The sequence below is a fragment of the Lingula anatina genome, chromosome 1, assembly GCF_051362555.1.
Source record: "Lingula anatina isolate TDL-2025a chromosome 1, LinAna3.0, whole genome shotgun sequence".
Taxonomy (NCBI): domain Eukaryota; kingdom Metazoa; phylum Brachiopoda; class Lingulata; order Lingulida; family Lingulidae; genus Lingula; species Lingula anatina.
In genome coordinates, this window is record NC_141767.1 from 32349719 (window position 1) to 32375500 (window position 25782).

The 25782-nt window shown below is 37.6% G+C and overlaps 1 protein-coding gene across 4 annotated transcripts; it reads left to right on the forward strand.

Annotated features, from left to right (window-relative positions):
- Positions 1-1886: 1886 nt before the first annotated feature.
- On the forward strand, positions 1887-24261 carry LOC106155213 (orexin receptor type 2). Of its 4 annotated transcripts, none has more exons than XM_087001559.1 (2): positions 1887-2281; positions 20164-24261. In XM_087001559.1, exon 2 carries the CDS (start codon positions 20591-20593, stop codon positions 21779-21781), a length of 1191 nt encoding a protein of 396 aa, XP_086857685.1. In that variant the 5' UTR covers positions 1887-2281; positions 20164-20590; the 3' UTR covers positions 21782-24261. The 4 variants fall into 4 exon arrangements, with proteins under 4 accessions (XP_086857685.1, XP_086857682.1, XP_086857684.1 ...); XM_087001556.1 differs by lacking the exon at positions 1887-2281 and adding an exon at positions 2432-3316; XM_087001558.1 differs by lacking the exon at positions 1887-2281 and adding an exon at positions 5958-6484.
- Positions 24262-25782: the final 1521 nt, after the last annotated feature.

Here is a 25782-nt window from a genome sequence, read left to right on the forward strand (position 1 = left end):
GCCTGACAATAGCGATTCCTATGCCAAAGGCATGGCCTTAGGCCCATTTGACTGTGCGATGGCAAGACACATGAACATATGTGCACTAATTGAGTTTTTTTCTCACTGCACAGTAATATAAGTGAATACCGCCAGACGGAAATCAGATATCATCATTAGGATGTATTATGCTCGATTCGTGCAAGGGAATATATATTGATGCCCATATCCTTCAGACATTGTAGAGTCTTACAGTATCCATCCAGTTTATTACTCAGCAAATTCATGATTTCAGTTTAAATGATTAATTTCAGGCAAAAATTCTCGCTGTCTCCTTCAGAGCAAATTTTATCATATGATTGGATTGTTTGCAATGTTGGCCAATTAAATGTGCAAATGTATCAATAGACGGGTATATGTATGGTTTAAACCCCGGTTTGTCTCCGGCAAACATTAAAGAACTGTGTGCATTAATTTAAAGGCAAAGTTTTGGTGGTAATACCAATTACCATGGATGTTTAATGCCCATTAATCTTTGCATTAAGGTTCAGCAAAGATCAATGATAGACTTAATTGCTGACCAGGCTATTTTAAGAAGGGATTTCTGATGTCGGGTTGATGGAATTCGTTTCAAGTAAAGCCCCAGTCAAGCAAATAAAAAAAGCCAAATTGACATTTGTTGTATAGGTTATATATTAATCTTGATTTCTCTTTTTTAAAGCAGAGTATTGGCATTTTGTTAACAAATTGAGGTGGCAGTCCTGGGGCCCGTTTCACGAAGTTCTGGCACAGTAAGTTAGAATAACTAGAGACAGAAATATCTCACTAACGAGCTCTATTAGGTTATCTCACAATTCATCAGGTTGTGCCGCTTTAAACCCCAAAAGGTTCTTCGCACTTACAGTGGGGCGTCCCCTGATAAAGCCATCAACATGGCTAGTTCACATGTTATGCAGACAGCGTGTTTTATCATAATTTTTTTCTAGAAATTATTTTCTTGGTTTGAATATCGAAGAGACACTCTTGTTCTTTACAACGTCGCATCCATTCGTACATCTGTACTGTTGCGAAAAAAAATGTCATTTTCTTACAAGATTAGGCAAGATGCCGGTTTCCATGCAGGTCCCTTGTAGAAGTGATTACAATTTTGTTTTCAAATTTCGACTCGTCGGAGGGAGGGTTCCATTTTACTAACTCTATAAACTATGAATAACGTATAGACAGTACATATCATTTTTGCAATTTTCACCCCTTCCTAACCTTTGTTTAAGCATGACGTTTACATTCTTTTAAATTCAGCCATAAAGCCATTCGAAAGATTGGACATGGAGAACAAAAAGAAGTATTGCTGTATGGTTCTACAATTATAATGATTAAGTTTTCCAATCATTTGTATGGCCCTTAAACGAACGCCAGACTAACATGTAACTGTTCACCTTACCGTTAAGTTTACCAAGCATGACGCAAGATCAGACGCACTGTTGGGCGTTGAAGGATCAAATGTATCTGAGTAAAATTGAGTTAACAACGGGGTTATGTGTTTCCTGTAATTTGCAATAGATATCCGAGTACGATGTAAACTGAATTTTTTTATAAATCTGTGGAATAATTCGATTATGAATAATTCCTTTTGCAAAAAGAAATTTTATTACCAGCATTTATTTCAACATTCATGTTTAATTTACCCAATCCCCCCCCCCCAAAAAAAAAAAAAAAAAAAAAAAAACATAACAAGATCCCACTTATGTAATGCGCGTTCTGTCTGATTGAACACACACTGAAACCTGAAACCAAACCCCAAGGGTGGTCTGAAACGTTGAGGGCAAAACAGTTGTAAACATACTTGTAAGAGATGCCGTTGGTTGTATGAGGTAATATACATGTGTATCGTGGATGTATACCATTCATCAGTGGCCAAGCAGATTCTGAGGAGAAAGTTGGGCTGGATAGGATCGGGAAACCAGCACCCAGCATACCCTCTACCAGGACCGCAGTTGTTATTTTGTGGACTATTTTTGCTGAGGCGAGTACGGAGATAAGCTATCTATTTAACCAGAGACACATCTGCTAATATCTAGTGAAAATGTTAATCTGTAGCCCTGGTAGAGGGTACACCCAGCACAAACCCTGACCTGGAAACCCCAAGGCAAAAGGAAGCGAGGCCGGCCTTGAAACAGCTGAAGGCGAGACACTGAGGCACAGCAGGGGACCAACTGGAGGGGAGCAGCGAGAGCAGCCCAGAATAGAGTCAGCTTGGGCCGTCACGGGTCTATGTCCATCCTTGAGTGAAGGGCCTCAGTTAGTAAGTATAGCATCAGTCACATCAATCTTCCTCAATGTCATGATGTATCAGTGTCATAACCATGCATATTTTACTGAGCGCCCTCATCTCTTGGAATCAGGATGGCGCTTAATCGCGTGAGCGTCAGGATTCATCTTCTAGACAATATATTAAGGTGAATGTCTGTTTATATTAGTGTAAGTGAATTTTTTTAAAGACACTCATGTGCATAAAGCTATCACATGCTACATCCCTTCAGAAAAAAAGCCTACAATATCTCATAAAGGGTCTCTTGTGTGGCGGTTGCTAACGGTATGTCCAATGGTTATCATGTTCTGGGAAAAAAAGGTACCAACAATGCTAATAACAATAAGAACAAGAATTTAAAAGGGAGAATTAAAGGAGCCTCGCATTGTCTACAATGTACGTCAGACGCATCATAAGGAAACCGGAATCCGCGACTTGATCCTTGGTCTGTTGCTGTTGCGTCAATGAAAGCCATCTATATGTGACGACACTTAAGCAGATGCAAGCTCGTTTTGCCGACGTTCGGTATGACCATACAGCGGTAATTGAACGGGATGAAGTTGGTTTGAGCCAGCCAGATTTTCCACACAGCCCCTATATTGGAGTCAGATTGTTTCTGGTTCAACAACGTGGAGGTTGAACAATCGCAATCGCTTACGGATCACCGGACAGAGATCATCGTAACAATTCCAGGTATTCGCTTTCTAATGATGCCGACTTTGCGTCATTAATCTCTATACACCAGGTTGTGTGCGAAATTCGTATTTCAAGCAGTTTTCATACTAGGAGTGGATGCGGGTGATATGTGAAAATATACGCTATATGTTTTATTAGAATTCGCAGGCTTTTCAGTTTATTTTGACATGTAATATGGGTATATAAATGCACATAATCTATCGTGACCAATGATGCCGAGATGCACGTATCACATACAGTTGCAGAAGGCTGAAAAGGTAGTGCGTCACCCACTGCTATATTGTTGGCGGAGATGTACTTATCCGTGAACAGATTTTCTTCGAATTGTCAAAGGTAAGAGGGAATGAATATCTTTTCAAACACCATCGTTTAAATCAAAGAGTGTCTCACTGCATCCGCTTTGTAACGACCTCGTCCCACATATTTTTTCCATCGTTTCGATTTGTCGTGGTGCAATTCAGGCTTTTATACTGACAGCTACATGTGTATACATGTGCTGCTTTCTGCTGCGCGGCATTCGAACAGCAGGCGAGATGATTAGTCCACATGTCTATGGCACGTAAAAAGAATTTTCAGTACCTTGTTATAATTGGTTTATCGCTATCTGTTTCAGCGACCTTTTAAACAAATAGCGTTATGTTTCAGAACAACACCGTTGAGCATTACTGCCATGATATGGTTCACAGCAGAGTTGAGATTGCAAAGAATGGTGCCAATATGAGAAAGGTCGAGCATATGTTTTAGCAATAGGCTCGTGTAAATTAGAAAATTGCAGATAGTACTGTCATCAGAAGTGAAGTTATAGTACCGAGAAAATAAAATGGTTAAACAGACTAATATGAAAAGAATGATCACATTAAGTCTTTCATGCATCCACGGAAAAAATAGAACACAGTGGCATAATTAACATCTTTCCAAACGTGGGGTTTGAAGAAAGTGAGAGATATGTATATCTTAGGTGCCATAATTAATGGATCATTGTTTGCATCATCAACAATTTTCGTCTGATTGCGTGTAGTGTATATCATCTTTATATTTAGTTGTAGGCCTACCCGGTATGGTGAGACGTGTGACCCTTTGTTTTGCACACTTATGATAGCAGCCGCTCATTCCAGCGCACAGCATTCTCATATTTTCCAGCACAATTTATTTTCTCGTTTCAAATCCATTGGAAGTAAATTATTGGGGTTTCACTTATTTGGTTGTAGAGCGGAACCAGGAAACTGAGCCGTCGGCTGAATTTGTTTTGTCAAATGGCCGGCTGGTCCTCAGTGAATATAACATCGAACATCGTGTGGTGTGGTTGAAATGCGATTGATTGCAATAACTTGAATGAATATGGATGAATGAATGCTTGTCTGAAAGTCGTGTTCTTACGTAATGCAATAACGATGCGGGGAACTACAAGCGTATCAAAACAGAAAAAAAAAAAACAACCCACACAGGAAATGTTTCGTGTCTGAATATATTATTTCTTACATAAACTACATGAAAGTTAACCTTTGAATTCAAATTATTTTATCTGAGAAGTACTGGTTCCACATTTTGGTCCTCCATACATTTGTAAGTTGACCCTGTATACCCTGAAGATGTGACAGCGCATAGATAGGCCGTTCAGCGGTGTCGAGTAACGTATCAATTTCCGGCAAATTGCCTGGTTACAGTGCGATATGTATAAAATGTAAACACAGTTAGTCAACTAACACTTGCTTCTGTCTGCCGATTGATCTACCACATATCCATCATAAAGACAATAGCATACAACTTGGGGCTCGCTAATACATGTATATAATACGCTGCTTTGAATTACACAAATTGTTATTGGAAAGACACGAGAATGAATATGATTTGCTTCTCCGGGTGTCGCGAGAGTAACGGATACGAGAGCTGATGGTCCACTTATCCTTCGCCTAGTAATAATTCATGCATCAGGGTAAATGCTCTCAGAGTTGTCAGAAACATTTGGACCTCCATGGCTTAAATTGTACCAAAAGGCATAAAACCGCTCCTGTCGTCTGCCTTTTCGTATCCCATAATTTTCGACTTTCAAAATACCCATTAACGACACCGATGATGGAGAAGGTGCCGTCCAGATAAGATGTCATTAAGTCTCAGCCAATGATTGGTCAAAGTCAAGGGTATGGATAATTGTATAAGTACATACGAGATCAAGAACAATGCCTTTAATCTTTATCCTTTGAAAGGTATAATTATCATCGGAGTGAGGCCTCGAAATCAAAATGGATTGTATTCAAAAGTAGATAATATAATAAGCATCCAGTCTGGTTATAATAGACGAGGAGTTACAAAGTGCTCGTTTGCTTCGCTGTGAAAACTGATAAAATAATCATCGCGACTTGCATATGACAATATTATGTTATGTCATTTGCTGTTCTCTTGGCGATTAATATGGAATCATACCACTGAAAACAGATGTTTCCTCATAATCTGAGAAAGCCACTATAACGGTTACGTGCACCTGTCTTGATGGCAAGCTATCGAATCAATTAGCCAAAATGACACAAGGTACTGCGATCTATATATGCGTTTTACTTGGTGCCTAGAAACCAGATAACTTTGTACTGAGGACTGTCTTCTTCTCATATCCTTTTATATACAGGTAGTGCTTCACAGATAAGAGTATAATGGTTAGCTGTGTATTAATCTAAAAGACAATTTTGTCAATATTGAGATTGCTGCTTTTGATTTCTGTTCTCTTTGAGAGATTTGAACAAGGTTAAGCGTACTTGTTATAGCTTTCATTAATTGTCAGAATTAGTAAGATATAATATTGGAAGTTAAATTGGCCAGGCTTCCAGGTGGACTTTAAGCTATTGATGCTTATATTGATAGTAAGAAAGTTCATGCGTTTAATTTACGGGATTCAGACTGTAGGCCTGAGTGTCACGAAAATGGCATATAATATAGGTCCATATATTGTATCCAGCTGGACAAACCGTTTCAAAGACTCAAACAATTGCCAATATGAGCTTGACAAAATCGTCCCGAATAGAGTTCCACGCTTGAATTGATGCATGTCTCCACAAATCACACCTCACGGCACATCATTCTTCTGCTGCCGTTGATGATAAACGTGGCATTTGTAAAATCCCTTTTAAAAGCGGTAACTACCAGGCTTAGGGAAAGGCTAGTTTATTGGGTCGAACTTAATGTTGGACACTGTCGATCTGATATTCTTAGAATTACGCTTTTTAAAAAAATATGTGTGGAAAACATTCCCGCATATTTACTTTACGGATCGATTTGTAGCAAACAGACAATGTTCCTTTTATTTTAGATACCAAGCACCCTTAATAATTCATTTTGAAAAGGTTTAATATTGACATCAAGCAAGGCATTATTGGACCACATTCTTTACTTTAATCTCGGATACATTATTGATGCATAATGCGGCAGGCGATGATAACGATTGAGACAATTCATAATTCCGGAATGAAATCATTTCTACGGAAAGAAAAAGGGATAGCTTGGGACGGAGAGGTAAGTTGTAAGAAAACCTTGTGAGCGAGATGCGACACTAGATGGACATGTGTAATATGTAATTGTGAACGTGATGAGCGTGTGCATATTTTCTGAAGAGCCTGCATATACTGCGATAATTAAGCATACGTCAGCATAAAACCACTTAGATGTCGCATAACAGTGACACTGATTGGGGCTGTTGGATAGAGTGTAACGATATGCATGCTGAGTTTGACAAAGCGCACCTACATGAAAGGTAAAGAACTGCTTTGTTTTTTATCGATGTGGTAGTTGCTCAGACACAGCCCTATTTGTGTTGGAGGGAAACCATTTTAATCTGTTTATTACATAAATTTCGAATCGATATTGAATGACATATGCTTCTCGCTCATGTCATCTCCCTTACGCCATACAGGGGTGTATTCTGGCATTTAACCTAATAGATTATTGAAAACCAACTGCTCTTCTGTTCGCCCAAACTTCTAGTCTAGGCAATGGCGGGCCCGCGATGGCAACCGCTGTGCTTGATGCCAGGGGTAATTAGTAAAAGTATGTCTTACCCGATAAAGATTCATTTAGTAGCTGGGTATTGTGTATTATATTGCCTAGATTTTTCATGTATCACTAGAGGCAGCGCGAAAGAATTATGAACACGTCCAATATTCCCTTGTGATGTGAGCGTTCATAAGTACATGTACACTGAAACACATATATCGGTGTTCTCCGTTCACAAAAACATCATATGAGAGAAGCTTCACAGCCTAAACTGACACATGTTATTGTTTAGATTCTCTTTTAATTGAAAGAGAAAAAAATGTATTATATTAAGATTCATTGAGAAGATTGGAGGCAACCTTTTTTCTAAAAATTCCTTCGCTGACATTTTCAGCGTTTTAGATTTTCTGGTTGCATCAATATATCTCATGTTTAATGTACCTGTAGGGAAATTAATAGTTTTTAGTATATGGACACTGATGAAAGGTATTCTTGTCATGTATAACAGGATTGATGCTCCGATTGATACGGCTGTCTCAGTATTTTCAGTAGATTTATAGCGACTTTCTTCATATATGATACTTAAGCATCTCATTTTCTTTTCTTTTATTTTTCGAAGGTATCAGACAGCAAGCGTTTGGGAATACGATTCCGCTGCCATTGGCGTTCTACCTTTGCGATATCCATCCATTTCATATCATTACAGAAAAATTAGCTGGATTATGAATAGAGTCCTGATAAAATCTTGCTTAAGTACCAACATTATCGCATATAATCCTGCCCGAATGATTAAATGGCGTCAAGCATATAGGGAATTGAATGAGGTTCTATTCCATCATTGCATGCAACCGATGGTTATTGCTCTCTTCAATAGATTACGAACGCCGTTTATATTCATACTAATCAAATGACGAAAACTGAAGTCGGAATGCTGACAGCCCATTAGGCAAATGTATATGATACCAAGTGATCGCTACAAGATGGCGATAACTCAAATAAATACATTTGTTGATACATAAATCTTGGTCTCAAAAATCAGCATACGAGTGCTTGACACTGGTTTTTCTATGATTGATCATTAACTTGTTCAAGCAACAGTAAAGACCATCAAGCTTGTAAGGCAGGGAACATTTATATAAGCCCCCCTAGAGATATCTCAACATAATGATGGAAATAAGAAACTACCGGCAATTACAATAATACTCACAAGGTTTCTAAACACACTGGACGGGAGCATTTATTTATCCCAGCGATAATTGCAAATTAGAAAATACATGAAAATGTCGTTTACAACTGTTTTGTGACTAGCTGCGTCGTTTAAAATAGACTTAAACTAATGACAGTTTAGCCCGTTATAATAATTTATGTCCCTTTGTACCTTTAGTCGTTATTTTATATTTCTTGCAAGTCCAGTCATTCATTCAGTGACTTTGAAATCGGCGGGAGATTGGTCCGCATACCAGTCATCAAACCATATGGTTGGCGAAGTGTGATAATCTCATTCCCCAACTGTTATTCTGCAAGCCTTAAAAATGCATTTCTGCTTTACCTGCCTTCCAGATCTGAAATTACCTATTACTGACATCGCCCTACTCCTGTCTACTATCAGATTAAGCGAACAGCAAGGGGCTCAGGACATCAATATTTCTATTTAAGACATATGATCTGTTGAAATGACTACGAACTGATATGCCCCAATAATGATCATTTTATTAATTCAAAATACAGACTTGTTTCTATAAGGTAAACTCATTTCGAAGCCCGCACAAATGTGCATATGTTTGTATGTACATGAATACATCAAAAGCTGGGCCAATTTTCAGTGTACAGTATATCTAGGTCTGTTTATCTAACTATCGGGATCTAAACCTGTTTCTGGCCCACGTTTCAGGACATTGCCCCATTACATCAGAGCGAGTCTCGGTAACTTAGCATTTGAATTTCATATAAAAGGTGACATGTTTAATATTTAACAAACGTGAAGTCAACGCGACAAACAGTAACAAATGAATAGGCAGTTGCCATTCATCTGTCTGAAGTAGACGCCTTGATCTTAGGCAAGAAAAAAACCCTTGTTTCGTTCATCCAAGACTATAATCTGTATATTAGCATCTTTCACAGATGTCATACGTTTTCGTTGTTTCTTTTAGGGGTTTCAGAGACTTAGATTTACCAAAGTGTTTTCATTGTCAACAGCAATCAAGTGACAGTCCACGTTCTATATACAATAGTACAAGTACTGTTCTGCTGGGAACATACCCATACATACACAGCAGTGTAAGTTGACTTCACTTGAAGATTGCACAGCGTATGCCCTTAATGCTGCTGCATTTCCTGTATCAAAAGACAGATCTGTTAAGTAGAAGATGTATGAGGCGTATACCTACACGTATAGAGCTGATTTGATTTAATTAAATGAACAAGCACGCCAATGTACATTACCACATTATACATACATGTAAACGATGAAGCGTGTAGTCTAAACAAGTCGGAAGTTAGTACCATTCGTGTCATCTAACATCATCAGAAAATAGCGTGTGAGGTTTTCCTTTAGTCAATAACATTCTATTTGGTACTGTATGTTTTTTTCTCTCATGTTACCAGCGACAATCATACCCCTATGTTATCTTAATTGTTTTAATCGATGGTGAGCCTTTGGTTTGACTTACATGTTGACAGAGAATGTTTGGATTCTTTAGGAAAATGTTAAAGGGATAACAACTGTTCAATTTGGCCAAATAAAAAAGGACTTTCCTGGGGTAAACAACAATTTTCCCATACTTCAATGGTAAATAGTCCATTCCGATATTTAAAGTTAGTTCGTGTTTTTAATCGAAAAAAGGTTTGTTTTTTTATAATAACCTTTTAAGATATTATTACGGCGGTATAGCCATCTATGAAGGTCCACGTGATTTGATGGCACGCACAGATTCCAGAATAATTGCGATATCCGCTGTATTGGTGGTAAAATGGCATTTATCATATTTCTATGAATTGTCTGCGATGTTTTTATTGTGAAATATGAGTCTCATACAAACAATTGTTATCCCTTTAATCTGAATGCTCTTAAAACTTACAGATATTTTTCATACCTAGATTATACAGAAGAGGAAGTTCCATGGCTAACAAAAGGCGATATTGTGAAATAAAGAGTGTTACATGTTGAATCTTTACACGAATCGTGGAATACTACCTGGTCAGTTATATTTAGGGTATACACCATTTTATAATTTAGATTAAAGGGTCTATTTATCATGGGTTTGCAAGATACATAAACCATGTATTCTACTGGAAGCAGTAATGTAAAAAGACATTCTGGCGATCAAGTCACCTGGAAAATATTAGGCTCATGTTGTAATAGTGTTCATGACCAGAATATGGAGCGAGATCAACGGACCTATACATTTTTTTTTTTTGTTTTACGCCGCAAAACTATGAACATACATCAGAACTTTAGTGGTTGTTTTTCCGACAATTATTTCCTCTTTGGTGAGAAATGGTCATGTCGTGCCCACAATAAGATCTGCTTCCTCTGATTGCATTTTACAACCCTATTTTTCTCAGTTGCCTGGTGATGTCCTTTTCTAAGAAAATCGCAGGAGTAAGAATATACTTTTTCAGCTAACTATGTGATTAAGGTATATGTTAGGTCACCAACAAATCTTATCCCTTTGTTGATCGTCTAGTCTAATGGAACATGTACCTTCCCACAGTGTTAATTAATCGTGATTACGCGTCAAACTGCGACATTACAAACACACTGGGAATATGGCAATAGTGTCGTCCACACGCTACACGTTAGGACTGTATGGTCTAGCAGTTGATATACCTCAGGGAACAACATTGTAAGTCATTGTGTTAAAAGAGAAAAAAAACGCGCACTCACGAACCACATAGGACAGCTAGCCGATAAACTGCACCTCTGTACATTTTGACTTCACTCCGCGACCAAAACTTTCACACCACCAGTTAGCCAGGCACGGATTGTGTGTGTGTGTGTGTGTGTGTGTGTGTGTGTGCACGCGCGCGTGCACGTGAGCGCGTGATCACTTACGTGGTTGGGCATGTTTGCCTGTGTCACTGGGAAATCGTTGTTATACTTTTATTAGTACTTTTTACTAGTACATGTAAAACGAAATACAGAGTATTTTTGTTTAATTATCCCTGAGGTATTAATGAAGTACTTGTTATTTGCTATTCATCATCCCCGACTCCCATTAACAGGCACATCACGACAAAATCGACCACGATAGTCGAGTCGCCACTCCCATAGGCCCAATAGTCGAACCCTGCAATGTTCTTTCCTGTAAACTTTTTTTGCTGAAATGCATTCTTCAGGCCGAGAGAAGCAAAATTAGCTTGGTTGCTATTCCCGAGACCTTGAGCATTTTTCAATATGGCCGTCAATTTATGACGAAAAATAGAAAAACGACCAGAAGTCGCCGGGTAAACTTTATTGACAGCTTTTTTGAACGTGTTTCCTATCAGGAGAGCACAACAGTACTAGTGAATACTCTTAATCGCGTACCACTAAGCAAAAAACCAAAATGGCCGTCAAAACATAAGGCAGAAAATGATAAAAGTGGCAGAATCAGTTTGTTTTTTGCATATTTATTTTTATAAAAATATATTTAAAATATATTAAAAATATATATTTATGTTAATTATGATATTTTGTTAGTCATGACCCGAAACTCTTGGAATAAGCTTATCTGACAGTTCAGTAACCCCCCAAGAGTCTGTTTGCTACTTCTCCGGGTCCCATAGTCAAATACTTAGAATGTTATTCCCTGAATTTTTTAAAAGAATTTAACACTTTGGGGGTATAAAAGCCAATTTAATTTGGGCTTTCTTGCGGGTGGCTAGATATGGAACATTGATCAATTTTCAAAATTCAAGATGGCCGTCAATAATATAAAAATATATTATAATATCATTATTTTGTAAATAAATAATTGTGTAACACAGCAAAGAGTCGGGTTTAAAGTGCATGATATTCCGCGTTTCAAATGACCGCTAAAACATGCCCAAGAAAGGTAAAAAGCAGTTAAATTACGTTTTTAACTGATAATTCGGCGTATAATAAAATATATCTAACCCTGTTATTTATTGACAAAGTGTACTTGTAAGGTACAGTTATACTAAGACTCTATAAAAGAGGATCATTGATAGGACTGACCATTACGTAAGTTCTCTTTTTAATACAGAAAGTTTGTGAAGGGCCAAAAGGGGGCTCTGCAGGGGTTTGGGCACAGGGAGTCCAAAATGTTAATCTGCAATCGGGACTCTTATATTTACATGGAGTCCAACCAAGTCCGTTGGTGGAGACGGGGGTTGGGGGGGGGGGGGGTGAGTGTAATTTAATTTAATTTTTGTAAAAATATTAACCTTATTATTTTTTTTCGTTTTTGTTTTTATATTGATCATACCTTAATATTTTTATTTTATATCTTTATCATAACTTTTTCAGTATGTACATGAAATTTAGCTTTAAAACTTCCCATTCTTTTTATTGAGGTTGGCACGTGTAAGAATATTTCATCAGTATATAACAGCATTTCTGGTTTTTCTTATTAGTGCACTTTTTAACTTTGCATTTTAAGAGTCAATAAGCAAAACATCCTACAAATCTTTTGGTTATATACTGACAGCCATTAAAATCTTTGAGGCCATAATTGTTATTCTGAAGCTCTAAACTGGATTATTTTCATATGAATCATTTGTTTAGGGCATTGGTATACAGAACCAAAAATCTTAAGTTTCATGAATAGTTTCAAAACAAAAATGGCCCCAGCCCAACACAAAGTCACAACGGTCAGTAGCCGGTACGATCTCCGCTTGCTTCGATGCAGGCAGCGATCTGTTGGCGCATGCTCGGGCAATAAATGTGGATGGGATGGTGTCGTGTGGAATCCTATTCCAGCCTTGTCGTAGTGCCTCGATCAGCTGCTGCCTTGGCCAACGGACGGCCAAGATATATGTAGTACCACAAGTGTTCAATCGGATTCATATCCGGAAAATAGACAGGCCGGGGTAGTCCATCCACCCTTGGGATGCCCTACCCCGAATGTGAACGGGTCATGTCCTGTTGGGAAAAGGTGATATCAGTTTTCTCCTGCATTAACGAGGTTATGTGAGGTTGCAGGTTCTGATCTATGTAGTGACGAGCAGTTACTGGTATGTTGCCATCAACGACCACCATCGGTTGACCGCCAGCAAGCGTCGACGCACAGTGGGGCTGCTGCTCCGGTTGTTGTTCCTGCCGGGTGCTTCTTGTTCTGTACGACTGGCATGGCGAAACTGCTCCCGTAGCTGATGCAACCTGGTGTAGTGATCCTGGTCTGGAGTTGACACTCTCTCGCCCTGGCTGCGGTATATCGCTAACAGAGCCTGGCATGTTATGGCATTCAACCAGGTTCCTGATTGTGGGGTGGGAACAGTCCATACATTATAGCTCAAATCAGACTCCTCTCACATCCAGTGCCCAGAGTACGTTGTTCACATGATAGACATGGCATGATTCCGTTCACTGGACTAACAACATGGGTGACCTTTTTTGGGCCTTTACAGGCCTCCAAAACCAATCCTCAAAATGTGCAGATGCCCACTGAGTATTGCTCAATGTGTATTTGGTCCATTTTTGCAAAAAAAAAAAAAAAGCTTACCCATGAGCAATGAACCATGACAACATGACAACTCATCATTATCTTAACTACCCAAGCACTAAGTCATCAATAAATGCACAATGGATAATTACATCTACCCTACAAGTAGAAAAATGCATACATTACTATCTCAAAGCTTCCATTATCTGTAAGTATATATTGGCAAAAACAACATTTCAAATACATGATGTCGATGGATAACCCTCGCATATCCCCGTACTATGTCACGTTGTCCAAATAGCTGACTTCATGGGCCCTTACTTCTGGGTTTGTATACCCGTGCTTGGATCTCGGTTATTTATAACAAAATACATTGTTAAACAACAAAAATACCTTTACCCATAGCTGTTAAAATATTGAAAAAAGTTTACAAGAAAAGGATAAGAATAATCCAACCTGAAGAAAACGATTTGACGCCTTTTTTATTTCAAAATGATTTAGTTTACACATACTAGAATGATAATACCTTTCATTAATTTTTTATTAAGAATGGAAAACTAGTTGTCAGGACTGAGATATCCGCAATCAAAGTTTGGATTGATCATAGAGCAGCATTGACGGACATATTGGTTTTCCTTGTTTGTATCATTTAACCTAAAAACATGTTTTATTGTGTGCTGTGTCTTGAACGCAGGTATATCGTTTTTCACTTTATATATGTATTTATATTTGTTCCAGTTAAAGTCTATTTCAGTTAAAAGCCTTGTAGTTTTACAGTTGTTTCTTTGCCCTTCCATTATGTTTTGGAGGCCATTTTTATTAAAATAACTTGCAAAAATGAAATAAATGATCGCACTTTGCATGGATATAAATATAAATATGCAATGATGAACAATGGAGTGAAGCATTATATTTTTTTATTTGAATGTATGTCTCTCGCTATTCACATAACAAATTGACGGCCATTTTGAATTTTGAAAAATTGTCAATATCTCCTACGTATCAACTGGCAAATAAAGTCAAGCTTATAAGCTTCTGTAAGTTTTGTAACCCAGATGAAACAATTTCTTTTAAAAAAGCTTGCAAGATATAACATAGCAAGCTTTGACTATGGGCTCGTCGGAGTGGCAGATGGACTCTCAGGAGATGGCACCGTCTGATTAATGTCAAATAAGCAGTTTCTGAGTGTTTAGGATCATGACTAACAAATTATCATAATGGACATAAATAGAAACGGCGGAAATGTATTTAATAAGACTTACTTTGCAAAAAACGAACTTATTTTGCAGCTGTTTTTACTTTCTGCCATATGTTTTGACGGCCATTTTGGCTTTTTTGCTATATGTAACGGGCTTAAGTGTATTCACTAGTACTGTTGTGCTCTCCTGATAGGATACACGTTCAAAAAAGCTGTCAATAAAATTTACCGGGCGACTTCTGCTCGTTTTTCTATTTTTTCTCATAAATTGACGGCCATATTGAAAAATGCTCAAGGTCTCGGAAATAGCAACCAAGCTAATTTTGCTTCTCTCGACCTAAGGAATGCATTTCAGCGAAAAAAGTTTACAGGAAAAAACATTGCAGGGTTAGCGTTCTGGCTACTCGACTACGAGATAGCAGTTATCTGTTTGTTCATTTGAACATAACAGCCGCTTAGTATATTTAGTTCGGGCATGTAAGATGGAAGTTTTTAATGGCATTATCAAAAAGTATTTGAATTAGTATATACACGTATATAACACGTATGTTTCTTTTCGCATGGAGATTGTTTTTTATGTGTGCAAATTAACAGAAACAGCTTAATATCCCTTATCCTTTAAGACACAATGTGCTGTTCTTGCTCCCCATGTTAAAGACCAAAGTTAAGTTTCTAGTGTGTGAATCTGTCGTTTTTTATTTTTATTTCTGATAATGTGAACATTTAACATTTTTAAATAACATGTACATATACTTCTTATGTACAGCTTTCATTTATAGTGATCACCTTCGCACGTATAAAGTAAAAAGTAACATCTAAAACCAGGTCGAGAACGAGTCCATGTTTTGTAATTTAAAAAAAAAACGTAAATTAAGCAATAACCGGTGATCAAATACTGTAGATTACAGAAATTACCGGAAACCACGAACTAGTGCAAGTGCATTTATCATGTATCACTTGTATGCAGCGCCTCGGTGCGAATAAGCAAAATTCCAGGAAAATGTATCACCAAGAATATTCACCACAACGTGCTTTTTTATGTCTGTCAAGCGACAAGGCAGTCGTTGAGCCAAAGTCAAAGCACAGTGGAAATATGGTCAAGAAAACGAACGCCACTGCAAGACGTCAGGTGTGTTAGCTACTTGATCTCTGACTTTTCAAGACAATTGTGGTTTTTGAGTGCCAAGATGTTTTGTTGGATATAAATACGGTGTTATGATAAGCTGTTTATACCAGTTGGTGGCATTGCACTATCTGTCACATTTCGTTACCGGTTACAAGTTAATTTTCCTCTCAAAATGAACATTTCTTTGCCATCTGCATCAGTTGCGCACACAAATTTGGGGCCAAACCCGCGTGTAAAGCCAGTCTTCTACTCAGGCATGTGGTAAGATTCTTTAACACGTCTAAGGCTTCTTTTTTTACCAACTCACATCTAGGACTGTCGATTAAGATGACTCGACTCCAATAGCGTTCCAAATGGGAGCGATCATTGCTTCCAAGTACCGACCGATAAACGCATCTGGCGATATCTTTGCATGGCAGAGAGTAGTTATTAAGCAATATTCTTGTATGAGTGAGGGTTCATACAAACCGGTAGAGCATCAACTGTCTGTATATAGCCATTTATTTCCCATTCTCCTTGGATAGATAAGTCGGGATTTCAGAAAGACATTTCAAGTAAACAAGAAACGGAAGCTGTTTTCTACTGAATGGCAAAAAATCATATTGTCGTTGCCTACAAAAATGTACTCCAACCACCTATAGCTGAAATGCTCGTATTTCTGCTGGCTGATGAGATGACCTCGAAGAGTTAACCTCCTATTACTCCCTCTCTGCTGAAAATGTAACCGAATCATGAAACATTTTCAGTCTCAAGCCAAGCGCCATCTAATTGTATCGAAAAAATAGAATTTCATTCGCATGCCCTGATTGCCTTCAATTGCGACTAAGAATTGTTTTCGTTATGCAAAGGACGAAGTCGTTAGTGCGGTCTAGTGCTAAGTGCTTCGCCTCGTTCTTCCTATCGTTGTATAATTGGCAATCACGCTTTAGTAAATGGGAGGTTGTCATGTAAAAGCATGCCGCAATAAGGGCCATCAGTCATTACGACAGAAGCTTGCCTTCAGTACGCAAAGTCATTTCATTTGCTCGTTTCGACAGATCACTCTGCTTCAGGCATTTATCAAACCATCCAATAGCAGGGACGTCGCATTTACGGTGACAAAAAAAGGTATTGTGTGTTTCAGCTTTGGCAACATGAAATATCAGTTTCGTGATTTTGATTTCATTGTTCTTCACTTTTGATTTAAATGTATTTTTCGTGTCAATTCGTGGGCTACTATTGTAGGTGCAGGGGGAACTTGTCCGTCGCTTTTTACAGCATGGATTGGCAAACATTTGAATGGTGAAAGCATGTTGGTCATTTTTGGTTAGACGTCGTGTCAAACAATCGATCCAGTTACAGAAGTGCTTTTTTTAATGCGATCATGCAACGTTGCCTATACCATGTTGGCGTCAGCGTGGTTTAACGTGTGCAGAAGTTTATAAAAAAAAGAGTGTGTGTGTGTGTGTGTGTGTGTGTGACTGACTGACGGTTGGAACTTATTAGCTTCTTAATGTACAGACATGCATCAGAACTAGTTGTGTCCTCTGTTTAAATGTTATCAACTTCAACGATTGTTGAAAGAAGCAACAAAAGCATGTTTTGTGAAATCTGATCCTAGATATTCACTTTATTCATAAAAACAGCTTTTGGCAAATTAGAGAAATCTTGAGTAACTTGTTCACTTAGAGTAACTTGTTCACTTATAGCATAGGTTATTGCCACAGATTTTGACGAAATGTAACAGTACCACATCTTCAACGACTAAGCTGCAATACAGCAACAGATGCCCATATAACTATAATTGTGCTACTTATATTCTTTATATTTAATGTATAATTGCATTTATTTCAGTTAATATTAATGAATTCAATATAAAAATCTTTGTTACGTACGTTGAATGATAAAATGTCGCTATATTTCATGAGGGTAAGTTGACATTAATGAAAATAGTAACCTCATTAAATAATAGTTCATTGCAAACTACCTGTACAGTCATTTATGTCAGTATTAAATCCACGCTGATAAGATAATACTGGAATGAAAGTGGTATGTCCTTTATTTCAATACAAAATGCAGACGTTTAATAGAATTAAATTGTACCATTTGAGCACGAGTGAAAGGTTTATGTTTAGGAGGCAGGGTACGTACAGGTGTACGTATCTTCTAGAACAGCAAAAAATACTAATAATTTACATTTTCTGCCATCGAGTACTTCCCTGTAAAATTGAGAGATAACCGTAATGTATTTTTAAAAACAAAATTCCCTTTTTTTCTATATTTTTGACTTGACTCTATATTCCTTAATTTTGGTCTGAAGTACGCACAAAAACATTAAAAAAGGGATAATTTCACGTTTTTGATGAAACATTCTATAACGCATCCGTTACGAAATAATTGACAAACCATTCCTCTGCTTTTTGGCAGAATTTTGACATTGTTTATAAAGTTGCTCTTGGGGAGGAGAGAACTGCAAAGAACACTTCTAAAATAACAAAAAGGTCCCTATTACTATATCTACTATAAAGTACAAAATGTGGATGACAAATGTGAAATTTCAAACTTAATAATGATATAACTATGCAATTATTGACTCTGGCCGAGGTTAATATGTTGTTTTGTAGGCCTCTGAAAAGGGATATCGACAGAGGCTACGCTATCGCTTTACTGAGGGCTGTCGAAGTCAATACTTGTATAATATATTTTCCATTATTTGTACGTGGCAACTGTTTAAATGTGGATAACTTGAAGTTACATTTGCTACAGCTGTATGTGGTCATTCAATTTACGTAATGATTGCAAAAAATTCTTTGAGGGCACTTTGCAAAAAATATTAAGCATTTCTTTATAGAAAAAAAAACGTTTGCACCGTTACATTTACAATATCCCACCTGTTGTATGAGCTTTGAAATAAAGTTTCCAGGTTAACTATAATTAGCAGGTAAGCCATTTTAGATATGCGTAATTTTGATTGGAAGATTCTATCAACGTCTCTCTCTCTCTCTCTCTCTCTCTCTCTCTCTCTACATGTATATAGCTTCACAAAGAAAGAAAAAAGCACATTATTAACCTACAACAGTGTTGAAAAATGACCCCAATTGACGCCGGTGTATATATGCATGTGTCCTGCTTTGACACATTATCCCTATGGCTACTTAAATATTCTACCCGAATTGGCAGAAATAATATTTTTTCGATATCTTGTTATTATTATTTCTTCTCATAACGTTTTACTCCTCGAGGAGCCTCATTAATCTCCTACACTTCCTTGTTTTTTTTTCGTTGATGTTATGACTTTTATACTCCTTAATGATTTTTTAATCTGACAACATTTGTTTGGGTGTTATCGAATCATTAAGCATATGACAATCTACTAATTTGCCATGGAAAGGGATACACTTAGCTGGTTCAGAGTAAATTGGCTGTTCACGTGATAGGTTTATGAGTCTAAAACACCATAAAACGACTTCAACTTTTTTGCAATCCGATTCAGACTTCTGCATGAAACCCCAAGCTCAAAGTTCGAATGTCAAGCATCAGCTACCATGCAGACACGGCACGAGACAGGTATTTTTTATTCCGTTTCGCCGTAGCTCCTAACGACTGTTTTCCCATGGAGCATTCGAACCTTGATCACGGGTCTGATGCGTTTGATTTAGAAAAAAGCTGGTCGGGTAATGTTTTTATCCTCTGATGTGTAGTGTAGGTGACTATGGTTGGAAGACCATTTCACTTTTGTTTCTATTTTAATTTGAATTCTTATTGCACTTTGTGGAAGTTTCGTCGGGAGTTTTTTTTCAGAAGCTGCCATAATGGAATCAAAATGTTGGGAGTATATTGGGAGATTTAATTAGATTTGTTAAAAATATTTCACCGGTAACGATTTTTTTATAGTAGACTACTACGGTATTTTTAAGTCGTCTCATGTGTTTTGAGTTCATTTACCGGTCAAATGACAGACGATAGAGGTAACGTGTCATGAAATGCTGAAGTAAATAACAGTGCCATACGTACTCGAGATGTTTTTTGAAGTCAGTTATAATCTACTTATAACTTCTATTTATTTGAAGAATTGTCGAATAGTTAACGAGATGGGGGTCATACCTCAAAGTAGTAGATTGAATGTACATGTAGTTATGTTCCAAAAGTTAAAATTGTTATTTTGAGCAACAGGCCTGAACACATCCTATACGTTTTCGCAACTCTTAATCAGAGTTTTTTTAAAATGTAGACATAAGGTTCATATGTTGCTTTTTGTTATTTCAAAATATATCTTACGTTTTTCTCTTTGCAGATTTACTGAATCGTACATTTTTGGTCAAAATACCCGCTACTCTTTGGGTTCTGGCTGCTGCTTTGAGTTGAAGACAAGCGCTATTACGAACCAATGAGGCAGAGGATGGCAGCTGCTTCCTCCGTGTTAAAAACATGAAAACGATTGGATATCATTGTCTTGAAGTGTGACATGCAATTTTGGGCTTAGACACAATGAACGGAAATGTTACTTCATGGGAAGACTTTCAAATTGAAGTACATAACGCTGTTCTTCGCTTCTTCTGACAGGAAACCCTCTAAATGCTATGTAAAAAATAGCCATCGTCCACTTGCCGCGAAAGGACAATATAACTTGGAGAAAATTGAACCTAACACCCTCGTCGAGAAATCGGTCGGGAAACTCTGAAGAAAGGTTTTACGGGCTGATCATCCCATAGGATTCCACAATGGCTGATTCTTCGTGCAATATGACATCGAATATATATCAGTTTCTATACAGAGCGGAAGGGATTGCTCTGTTTGTGATGTTATCTGTTATTAGCGTCACAGGGGCTGTAGGGAATGCCCTCGTTTTCGCAGTGTATTGGAAGAAACAAGATCAACAAACATCCACGTTCTTTATCATCACCTTGGCGGTGACCGATTTTATTACGTGTATCATAAACGTTCCGTTCACGCTTGTTATGGAGTTTATCAATTTGCAAATAGAATCTGATATACTTTGCAAGCTTTATCTATTTCTCGTCACGTCCACGGTGCCCTTCTCTACCTTCATCATGGCGGCCATTGCGGTTGACCGCTATCTGTGTATCTGTCACCCACTGTTGCATTTGATGAACCTCACACGGGCCAAGGTAACGGTAGGGGCGTTGGCGTGCCTGGCCGGATTTGCAGGCCTTATGGTGGGACTTTGTCACGGAGTCTACCAGCTCTGTCCAACTTACAGTATTAACACAACAATGGAGTACACAACAGATCCCACATGGTCCAATTATAGTATGATGGCGCCATTTGCCCAGGCTGTGAAGTTATGGGAACCGTCCCCAGATCAGGAGATCAGATACACTGGTTTTTGTCGGCCGAATACATTCATACTCGGTGCTGAAGTAAGATTATCTTACAAATACTTCCACATAAGCTTATACCTGGTATCCCTCATTACCATTATTGTTCTGTACTCGCTTTTATTCAAGTCGGTGATCGACAGAAGACGCAAGAAAAGAGAACAACGCGCTCAAGTTCCAACTTTGTTAAACGGCAATAAAGAGGCCACTGAATTACACGTCGTTTATAACAAAAAAGGTTCTTTCACTAAGACCGTCGGCTCACGCAATAATTCTCACGGCAATGTCGATTTACCGCCAGAAATTGAACACAGGCGGTTGATGGAAAAAGCGCGGGACCGGAAAGCCAATGTAAAAACGGCTCTTATGCTCTTCGTCGTTGCTGTTGTATTTATCATAGGCTTTCTTCCTGCAATTCTGATGAGCAGCAAAATTCTTATACCAACAAACCATGATGCAGCTAAAATATACTTTTATTTTTACTTCTGGAATCACGTGGCCAATCCAATTATTTATTCGTTTATGAACGAGAATTTCAGGGACGAAATGAGGAAACTTGTCCGTTGCTGTTGACTTTCTTGTCTCTGTCATCTTAGGAGTGTGATAGAACATTTTCGGCTAAAGAGTCCATTTACCAATTGTTAAGGCATCATTAATAGGACAGGTATCCTGTAATTTCAGTCTTGATGGCCAAAGGGGGTCGTATTCAGTGCCTTTTTTTAAGTGTGTGACGACTTACAAAGAAGCCTACCTTGACTCTTCTGTATGTACCGGTAAATGTAGGCCTACTAGTAACAAACGTATAAAAACTAATCACATTGTCAAAAAACTGTATTGTTAACACAAAGTGTTTATTAATGGAGTATTTCTGTGTTACCAAGGTTTGCTTCTGGTGTTGTACAATACTGTGTGTTATTCTAATTTACAAATCTCGTTGTTTCATAGAACAGATAAACAAACCAATACAGTGGCTGATACAATAAGGAGTGGTTCAAATGGGCTGCTAAGAAGAACATTTCACCTTGTTTTGCTCTATATTTCTGCATACAAGAAAAAAAATATTTAAAAAAGGGGCTTAAGGGGGTGATACGCCTCCTGTGCCGATTTTCGCAAGTTGTATTCTATTGAAGATGCGTGAACATGTACAGTGGCATGTTCTCAAACGACCAATTTAATTTAACTGCGTCACTGATGGAGCCACTTCTATTGCAATTGGCAATATAGCGACTAAAACCATCAATAAAACTGACAAAGAGCAAAGGAAGTAATCAACCATATGTATAAAACTCTCAAAGGAATTAAGATATTACGATTTAACCAATTACTTCGTTTTCTTTCCTGTTCGTTTCATCTTTTGATTTCATTAAAGCTAGATGTTATTTTATTAACGAACTGTCATGTATGGATAAATGTGTATAACAGACTGTTATGTTGAAAAAGAGATGCGTTTCCATTATTCTATTTATTATTAGTGGTGTTTGTGAGAGAGTAATTCAAGTACCCGTATCGTACTTTTGTAGAGAGTTGAGTTTTTACTAAAAGCACACTGTACAGTGTAAAAAGACAAAAGAAAGGGATGACGTTCAAATTTTTCGCCACGACTGCAACTTCAGTGCCCCCCCCCCCTTTAATAATTTACATGTACTTCGTTTTATTTCTTGTTCGTTTCATCTTTTGATTTCATTATAGCTAAATGTTATTTTATGAACAAAATTTCATGTATGGATAAATGTGTACAAGAGACTGTTATGATGATTAAGAGGTGCGTTTACTTCAATTGTTCATAGTGAAATTGGTGAGAGAGTAGTTCATGTACCAGTATCGTACTCTTATATTGGGCTGAGTTTTAACAAAATCACACGTTACACCACATATTTCGTTCAAAATTGTCGCCATGACTGCAGGTTTCGTGCCCTCCCCTACGCAGGGGCTATTCATGGGTAATTTTAAACGACCGTAGTAACAAATGAAAGAAGTTACGGGATGGCCCAAAATGTGCTCACTCTTTGACTGCCCATTACTCACCTATTTTGATGTGATTAAGACGTTCATTGACATACACAAGGGTAAATTCAAGTGAGTAACTTTTGGGACACTACATACATACATACAGTGAGTGCCGTTACACTTTGTTCATTTGCAAATGAATGTACCAGTACATAAAGTAAATCAATAGGAATGATAACATAGACTATTCTTTCATTCTTCCATTTGTCACAGTGTCATATGTTACAATATACATGTAGGCCTATAATGTACTTATTTTGCTTTCTTGTAACATTCATCATTTACTGTACAACCTTTTTACAACTTACACACTGAAGTTTAAGTTTCCCCTTGCCAGCAGCCACAATGATGAGGTCATTAAAGAAGACCAGGTAATTTTAAATGCTCGGTAACATCGATGCTTTTTTATGTTTATTTCGAAAATATTTTAATATTTAGTCGATGGACAAAACGGTCCCGTCTTCAACACGTATACATGAAGTTGAAATTAGTATGTTTTAAAAATAATAACGAAGGACTCGATAATTGCTGCTGTTACACAAATCTACAGAAACATTTTATTCCAGTAATAGCGATTTAATCACGTACAAATCGATTAAAGCGGATGTCAATTGAAAGAAGTGTCAGGTTATTAATAGTTTATATAATAGTACAAAGCTACGGATCATGTTTCATTCCTGAACGCCTCCGCAGCATGCCACCACCAGCGGCGTTAGGCAAGGAGATGTTTTATTACGTACATTGTTTGACATTTACGCAAAATTTGATCACGGTGCTAAATGCTATAAATCCTCTTATAAAGAACTTGAGATGGTGCTAATTTCCCTATAATTTTATGGCCCTCTTGGGTCAGATATTATGTATTTCGGGATTGGGGAAATAATTGCTTCTTTTTCGTTACGTACGTAGGAATGAGACTACTATTAAAACATAACCTGAACGATTAATTCTACTAAAATTCTCATTACTATTCTTTACCCAAGAATGTCGTTTGCTACATGTACTATGCCAGTGAATAGCCACGGCTTTCCATTTTTCTTTTGTTTAAATCACGAAAATTGCTACCTTAAAAGTAGAGGTATTATATCTTGAGAATTGAAAAGATTTTTAAATTCAAATTTCCAGTTGTCTAACACGTTTCTTATTTCTGCTTTTTAGCTACCCTTCTCATATCTATTGCCAATATTTGTATCGTCTTTGTTTCCTCACAGCCAACTTGTAGATAGATGCATTTAAACTTACTTGATAAACACACACACACACACACACACACACACACACACACACACTGTTTCACATACATGTAGTATATATTTACTTAAAGCTTGTTTTGCCTGCTTTTAAAACGCGATAAAACCCTTTGATATGCCACGGTTTTGAGTTTGATAGATTAGATGTAATAAACACAGAACTGTCCACCTGAAACTTGGATTCTGAGAATCGGAACAGTTCACATGGTGAGAATATTAACTGCTCTTTTCCCCCTTTTCATGTCTTATTCTAATGTATTAATCTTCAAATACCGCACTCAATTAGACTCATAGTTGAATTTCATCATTTTTGACAACTGGAATGAAATTGAAAGTGCACTGTGTTCTCTCTCGCTTTTCAGCTAACGAACAAGTTTACACTTTGCGGGTCAGGTTTCCGTCCAGACTTAATTACACTGCCGTTATTTGGCTTTTACAAAAGGTCATCGGATGTACCTCTTTCCCTTTCAAATCACAGATGCTAATAAAACTGTCACATTCGGTTTTTCCTCGCGGTCAAATTCGTTCTGGTGAAATTAAAAGTATCTTGCCTCATTAAATGCTTCGATTTAGCCAAAAATGTACAAAACTATCCATAATGAACATAAAAGGATAAAAAATACGTGGATTCATTCTCGGAGTAAAAACCCTTGCATCCAGGAGTTCATCATGTTTTCCCCATGTTCCATCGAGGTTGAACACAGTGGAGAAGAGCAGTATAAAATAAGGCTTTTCCACCAAGACATCAGGGCATCCGTTTTCTTTTTTCCATGATCTAATTTCCGTACAATTTAATCTTAGGGTGTCATTGAAGTGATAGGTACTAAAGTACCTCAACGGTATATACCACTATCGTATACCCTAAACTAATGTAGTTATACAGACCCAGGTGATAACAATAAGAGCATTATGCTTAGATGCACGACACGCTAACCTCCTATTTGAAACCTTTAAGTAAACACATTTATTAAAGACACTCACCATTATTGATATACCCAAGCACAAAGTCGGTCAATTTTGCAAATTAAGTCCTTCTGAAACAAATTGGAGTCGAACACATATACCCGGTACATGTCGCACACGGAATGTGTAACTGACCCCTTTCCAAATGAAATGGCACACAAAAAGATCTTTTACAACATCATAGTACGCGTGTGGGACGCAGTGGCTCTAGCTATAGAACCACTTAGCTTTTCACAAACAAAACCGCTGCATAGATTCACAGCGAATGCTTTATGGACGCATCCTGTCTGAGAGTCAGCGCGTCTCTTATTACTGCAATTATCTTTTCATATACCCCATATCTCTGTCTGCTGG